Source organism: Manis javanica, chromosome 12 (genome assembly GCF_040802235.1).
Source record: "Manis javanica isolate MJ-LG chromosome 12, MJ_LKY, whole genome shotgun sequence".
Lineage (NCBI taxonomy): Eukaryota > Metazoa > Chordata > Mammalia > Pholidota > Manidae > Manis > Manis javanica.
The window spans coordinates 90990135-90997682 of record NC_133167.1 but is presented as its reverse complement, the minus strand read 5'-3'; the positions used below and the strand labels follow the sequence as shown (position 1 = coordinate 90997682).

The window sequence follows — 7548 nt, the reverse complement described above, 5'->3', positions numbered from 1 at the left end:
GTCATGCCTGGAATGCTCGCCGCGTGTGTGCGCGCGCTGGCAGGGGAGCGAGCGTGCTCTAAAGTTGTTTTAATTGCTTGTCTCCTGTGAACATGTTGCTCCCTTTTGACTCTCGAGTCACCAGTTTCCCCGAAACTTTCGGGAACGAGGACCATCGCCCGTCCCGCGCGCCCCGCCTCCCCCCGCGTGCGGCTAACAGGTCCCCGGTGGCCGAGGCGGCACCCCGGCTCCCCCGCGGATCTCCGCAGCCCACTCGGACTGCAGCCGGGGTGCCGCCCGGCCTCCCATTGCAGCAGTCGGGGCGACGGCGGGCGAGGCGGCGCGCGCGGAGGGGGGCGCGGCGCAGGGCTGCGCGGGGTCCGGCTCGGCCCCGGCATGGGGGCGCGCGGCGCCGGACGGGCTCGCCCCGCGGGGAAGCAGGCCGCCGCGGCCGGCCGCCGATTTCCAGGCACGCAACCCCGCCTCCAGGGCGCCCAGCCTCGCGCTCTCGCCCCGCCGCTCGCTCGCAGCCGCGGCCGGCGCCGCAGCCCCGCGCCACACAAAGGACTGCCGCCCGCGGGGCCGCTGCTCCCCCTCCGCGTCCTCCTCGGGTGACGGCAGCCCCGACAGCGGGGCTCGGGCGCGGCGGCGGCGGCGGCGCGGGGACCCGTCACTCCGGCCCCCGGGGCGGCGGCGGCGGCGGCTTTTTCTTCTTTTCTATTTCGCTTTATTATTTTTTGCCCTTAAACCTCCTCGCCTCTCTGTGGTCCCACCCCCCTCTCCCCTGCCTGCCTCCTCCTCCGCCTCCTCCTCCGCCTCCCGTAAACAACTCTCCCACCCCCTCCCGCCCCCAAGTAAATAAATAAGAGGAGGAGGGTCGCGGGGAGGCGGCGAGAGGAGCCCGACCGACAGCGGCGGCCGCACGCACCTCGCACCATGAGATGGCGCCGCGCCCCGCGCCGCCCGGGGAGGCCCGGGCCCGCCGCGCGCCCGCCGCCGCCGCTCCTGCCGCTCCTGCTGCTGTGCGCCGCGGCCCTGGCGCCGGGGGCGGCCGCGGGCGGCGAGGTGGCTCCCGCGGGGCCCGCCGTGTGCTACTCGTCCCCGCCCAGCGTGGGCTCGGTGCAGGAGCTGGCCCGGCGCGCCGCGGTGGTGGTCGAGGGCAAGGTGCACCCGCCGCGGCGGCCGCAGGGGGCCCTCGGCGCGAAGGCGGCGGGCGAGGCAGGGGCGTGGGGCGCCGAGCGCCCGCCGCCGGCCGCCGGCCCCGGGGCGCTGGGGCCGCCCGGCCCGGACGCGCTGCCGGCCGCCGACGGGACCGCGCCCTCCCGGCCCCCCAGCCCGGCGCCCGGCGCGCGCCGGCCCGCGGACGAGGCGCCCTATCTGGTGAAGGTGCACCAGGTGTGGGCGGTGAAAGCCGGGGGCCTGAAGAAGGACTCGCTGCTCACCGTGCGCCTGGGCGCCTGGGGCCGCCCCGCCTTCCCCTCCTGCGGGAGGCTCAAGGAGGACAGCAGGTACATCTTCTTCATGGAGCCCGACGCCAACAGCAGCGGCCGCGCGCCCGCCGCCTTCCGCGCGTCTTTCCCCCCGCTGGAGACGGGTCGGAACCTCAAGAAGGAGGTCAGCCGGGTGCTGTGCAAGCGGTGCGGTAAGTCCCTCGCCCTGGGGGCGGCGCCGCCGGCCGGGGGGCGCGAGCCGGGCGCGGGGCTCCGGGGTCCGACGGCCGCGGGCGGGCGCGGTCTGAGTTTGTCTTCGGGCTGCGTGCAGACTTGAGAGCGATGCTCAGAGGAGGAGGTTTCGAGGATTGGCTTCCACAGACAGGCAGCGCCTTCTCCAGTTTCCCGTTTTCTAGGCTTTGCACTGGTGAAGCCTAAGTTCGGTCGGGGCTGCCGCAAACTTTTCAATCCCTTGGGGTATAGAACGGAGACAGACGAGCCGGCTGCTTTCTTGGGAGTGATCATTGAACTTGGCTTTGGTTAGGAGCTGCTGATTGCGGGCCGCCAGTGTGGGACTTTTTCTCTGGAGGAGAAAGGGGGAGTCCGACAGGATTTTGATGCTTTCCCCTCACTTAGAGCCCCGAGTGCGGACACGGTCAGGGGTTTGTGTCTAGGGGGCCCTGACAAGGAAGGACAGGGCGCTGGGGTCTCTCCAAATGCGGCAGAGTTTGGGGCGAACTCAATACCGAGCGATAAGCGCAGTCTAACTTGTGAATACGTGTATGCGAGAGGTATAAAGTTGGCTTGTTGGGATGGAATCTTTTCGAGAATGGTTGCTTTCACATATTTCGATTGGGAGTATGTTTTGGCACTTAAGTGAATCAGAATAGAGGAATGCAATCACCGAGCCTCACCTGTAGGCCCTGAAGACTCCCGGAAGGTAAGTGGAGCAAGCCGTTTCCCAGACCGTTTCGAATTTCACTCCTGGAAACTCTTCTTCCCAAGTGTCCTTAATATCATCAGGTCTGAGAAATTAGCTGATAATCTGATTACATGTCTGAGGGTGCATTACGTTTATGCTGTTCGTAAGATAATTTCTAGGTTCTAAATATCTGTATAATTTCCTGATTACCATATAATCACTAAAACATAGCTGGGTTTCTTCTCAAACCAGAAATTAGTGTGATTACACATCACAAATTCTAACACTATAATAGCGTTTCCCTGCGTCTTTATGTATCTGTTTAGTAGATGGTTGGGGTAATTGAATTTGTACAAAGCTCAGCACGGTGCCACGCTCAGTTTGCCTGTGATGCAAAGCGTGTTAGTTCTCTTACATTTGTATCAGGTGATGGCCAATTTAAATTTCTGGTTGGCGTTCATGGTGCTGGTATCCTGCAGTTAATTAATACCCGACGATTTGGTTTTAATGGCAGGAAAGAGCATTGCTCATTCGCTGCTTCCTTTTTTTTTAACAATGCACTTTTGTGCACCGGAGACCTGTTAGGCTTACACCACTCTGTGGACAGAAGCTGTTCTCAGACAGTGGTGCTGAAGAAAGCTGAGTGACGTTGGGATTCCCCGGGTCTGGCTGATAGATGTCACCGTAAACCTGGGAAACACTCTGCCGGGAGCTGCCTTCTTAGGGAACACAAAACCTCAACACCAGTATACTGCAGCATACGCTATTCTGCTACAGAATCTGAAACAAAACCTTCTAAGCCAACCCTTTCAAGCCATCCCCTTGTCTAGTTTTCAGATATTTTATTATATGTAATTCAGGAAGGGTTTTTACCTTCCCCCAGACCATATGAGTTGTGAGTCGTTTGCTACCCATGGTGGATGTTCATGTGAAAGGGATCATAGTTGGCAAGGATGCTTGGGGTTGGGGGTGTGTTGGTAGATTAGCAATGGTGTTAGTTATGTCTTTTAACTGGAAATAAATGTCAGACTCTGGGGTAAAGTTCTAATAAGCATCGGAGAATGTTTGGAAATGGAAACATCATGATGTCTGGAGGAATTCTATTTTGGTTTTGTGCTTCTAAGTGAAGAAAGCTTCCCTGAAGGTAGTTTTGCCTCTCTGTCTGTCAAAGGAAACTCACAGTTGTAAGCTGCGGCCTGCTAAGCAAAACAGTTTTTTTTTTTTTAAATGAACTGGATATCTTCCTGTGTGTCATTGAGTAGATAAAGAAATCCTGAATGTAGTGCTCTAGGACTGTGTAATCATTGTGTATGTTTGGTGATTTTAGCATTACGCATTGGAAGGCAGGAATATTGTATGAAAACTTAATAGATTTAGTTAAGGACTAACTAAAAGTTTCTCTCGCATTTTTACAAACATAGTAGTTACAGTAATATTGTAGGATAAGAGTAAACAGCATCAACTATTTTATACACTAAACTCAGTACATCCATACCTGGAATACTGGGTGTAAAAGCGTGTGCATGAGTGGTGACAACTCGTGACTTCATCCAGTTATGTGGTCTCAGTTAACAGTGTCATTCAGAACCTACCAGGCAAAGAAACACAAATTGGAAAAAAATATATAGAGAAAAGAGGGGCTGATTTGTCTTGGTTGAACTGCTGCTGTGTGCTTCTGGCCAGAAGATTTCAGGGAGAGTGATGAAGGAGAGGGTTCTTATCTAAGGGGAAGATGCCCTGGGGCGAGATGGTGGTGTTGCTGTCCAAGCCCTTTTGTTAGGCTGGAGAGGGAATATAGCGAAGTCATTTTGTGATATCATATCCCGGGGACAGCTTCCAGGTCTCATGTGCTCAGCTGCAGTGTTGTTTCTTACAAGTTGCTTACTGATGTAAAAACTGCACATGCAACAGATTAGCTTTTGGGGTGAGCTCTTAGACGTCCTCCCTGAATTTCTTTTTTCTTAATCCCCCCCATCAAAGAAGCTTCTGAATAGTGTCAGTATGAAAAGCAGCTCTTCTCTGGAAAACCGGGCCTGTTGAAACAGACTTTTGGGTGTACTTTGGAAGACAATACAGAATATCATATTTGCTTTATACTTGAAGTTTGTTTAAATTACACTTCCTTTTCAGTTATTTAAATTCTTCTTGGTCTTTGCTTTTTCTCTTGCTCACTGAATGGGCTAAGAAATATTTCTAAGTTTTATATTAATCAGCACACAATATTTGCTGTTCAATTACAATTCTGTTATTCAAACAAATCACTGTTGGATGCACTATGCTTTTAGTTTTCAAAGCATCACAGTTAACACTAGGCAGAAATTGATTTCCAAAAAATGAGTAAAAATAATGATGTTGAATTAGCATCTATAATCGGGCCATGCTAGATTTACACATCAATTGTGTTCTTATAAGCTAATCTAAATGTTTGGTATATCATCATATAATACTGGATGCATCGATAATGTAAACATGTTTGTCCAGTATTTGTGATAAAAGGCACTTTTTCTGGTATCCTCAATAACTATTTAATAAAACATTCTGACCTTATGATGTTATTGAAATGACAGAAATGCTGCAGGGATTTTTCAGCCACTATTGAAGAAAATAGTTCTTCATAAAAGCTACAGTCAGGAGGTAGCAATAGGAACAGATAGAGCTTGACTACTTATGTTTCATAAATACACATGTAAATTTAATTCCCCAAGTGTTGGTGACTGCCCTCTTGAAAGTGTATCAACCTTGCTGTCATAAAAGCTATACTTAAAACACATCTTTCTGGTGGAGTAGAGAAACTGTATCTGTATTTATATTATGTTAAAAAAAATGAAACCAAGATAGGTCTTCTGGGAAAACAACTCCTTGAAATCTGTTTTAAAAGGTGAACTTAAGTATCTGAATTAGAATATTTTACAAGAACTAGAGGTTAATTCTTATCAGTTGCAGGCTATCTGTAAGTCCTCTGAATCTAGGGAACGTTTTAGGGTATATCTTAATGGGTGAGGTAAGACGGAGGAGCTTAAACAGCGCTGAGGGTCAAAACAATGAGCTGTCCTTCCACTGGCCGGTGTATTTATAGCAAATGAGAGCAAAATATGTGATTGGTCCAGTTATTGCCCTTGTCAAATATAATGTATTCATTGTTCAGGAAATCGCCTTTGCTTTGATGCCCATTTTCTTCCTGTTGTTTTGTGTATAATTAAGACAAAGAAATATCTTTTAAAACTGATTTTTAAATTTCAGTGACAATTTATGAATTGGCCAGATGTCCACAGATCTGCAAACTGTCATCTGCCTTCAGTACTGAGTAATACTTAAAGGTTTTTTGCTTGGTTGTTTTTGATATGCTTAAATGACATGAAAAATTTATAGATAGCTCTTAGTAAAGGGTATTTTGATGAGCTTTGTATAAATAAGTGATACTAATGAAAACAAGAAGTATATAATGAATAACAGTGGTAAGGATTAACTGACCCTTATATTTATCGAAAGCATGTAATGAAAAAAGTATCTAATAAAAGTAGCTCTTATTGACCCATGTAATTTGTTTTCAAAAACAATAGTGTAACATGCATTAGTTTTCATAAGAAAATCAAGACTAATTTTAAGTGTTCTTATTTTTAAATAACAGAAATGGCTGTTGTGGGCAGTCTTCCATCCGTATATGAATGTTCTAAATTTCTGTATGCACATGTTACTCTGTACTCATGTTATGATAAAACTTAAAACTACAGTAACACTAATGAAAGAATGTTTGACCTATGTACTCCCCCCAGAGCAGTCACTTCATAATACTTGAACAACTGACTAATAATACATCCTGTCATACTTTTAAATTTAAAGTTGAATAATTTGCAAATTTACAGAATACAGATAAATCTTGCTGAGTTGAAGCAAGTGCTAGTCAAGAGATTGTATCTTCCTATTGTTTAGTATTGTGATGCATTTGAGGCAAACCTATTTCTAAAGGTATGCCTACTGGCTCTCTGTACGCAGATGATCCATATAAAAAATTAATTTGGTGAAGTTGAATGCTTCAAATGGGTTGACCAATCTCTGCTTGGCGCAGATCCAATTGTTAGGGAACTGTCCCCTAAATATAGACTTGTCATCCTGGAATTCTAGAGAGAAATGAGTAAGTGGCAATATGCCTCATTTTTTGGTCTTCAAGAAAACCAGGATATTTTTCCCTGTGGAAAATAGTTTCCTTGGCAACTGTATGCTTACCTTGCCTTACCCCACTGGGACCTAATAACATTTATGTCCTGTTTTTTTTTATAATAAACTACGTTTCTTTAAATTTTTAAATTATCCCCAGCATGGATGGCATATGGGAGACAGTCCTACCAGCTCCTGACTCAGGCTTCATGTGTATACCCCCTTCATTTCTGTTTCCTTTGTGAGGACATTGCAAGGGAAGGCTTTAGGTCAATGACAGGGCCTAGGAGTGGAGTTTCATCTGTGAGAGACTGAAGTATAGGCTTGCTGCTCATCAGTACACCGACTGGCCTTCTCTTGACACCTTGGAATTCGACTGGTGGGATTGGTCTGGCTCCAAGTAAGTCAGTAATGGAAGGCCTTAGATCGTAGACTGTGACTGTGGATGGGCTTCCTGATAGGCTCTGTGCATCCCATGAGGACTCAGATGCTCATGTACCTTGTATCTCTACTTCAGAGGCTTAACCCGCAAAGCCCAGGGTCCTGGCTTTGGGTATCTGCCCCAGGGTTTGGGAACTGGAAGAAAACTGCTTAGAGTGGGGCATAATTCTAGAGCTGAGAGCCAGATTTAGGAGCTAATGTTGGGCCGAGGGAACCTAGAGAAAGGAATTGCTTCCTCTTTTTGCTCTGCGGTGCTAGAATACGTGAGCTGAGCTGAGCCCAGCACAAGGAGACCTTGCTGACAAGGGCTCTGAGGCTTCGGAGTGGGTCCAGTTGGGAGACCAAGGCATGGAGGGGGGCGTGATCAGAGGGGTAAAGCATTGTCTACATGGCTAAATTTGCAAAGCTCACAGCAGTAATACATCATCCCAAATGTTCGTCTCTAGCCTGGGAGTTGCCATTAAGGCAGAGGAAGCAGGAGAAAAAATTGAGGGGCTGACTAAAGCAACTTAGTTTTAATGAATACTCATTGTTGTACCTTTCCTCTTTGATAGACTTTCATTGCTTGACTTATAAATAGATTAAACACCTGCTATATAATTAAATGAATAAGTGACTGAA

The 7548-nt window shown here is 48.6% G+C and overlaps 1 protein-coding gene across 5 annotated transcripts in view; it reads left to right on the top strand.

Moving 5' to 3' along the window:
• Positions 1-900: 900 nt before the first annotated feature.
• The window catches only part of NRG1 (neuregulin 1), a 988266-nt gene continuing 981618 nt past the window's right edge, over positions 901-7548 (top strand). For 4 of the 5 annotated variants that reach the window (XM_073219031.1, XM_073219030.1, XM_073219029.1 and 1 more), the window contains exon 1: positions 1369-1621. In XM_073219031.1, the coding sequence (XP_073075132.1) occupies positions 1501-1621 (121 nt within the window). In that variant the 5' untranslated portion in view covers positions 1369-1500. Of the gene's footprint in view, positions 1622-7548 lie in introns of all 5 variants that reach the window. The other variant, XM_073219027.1, reaches the window with a different exon arrangement.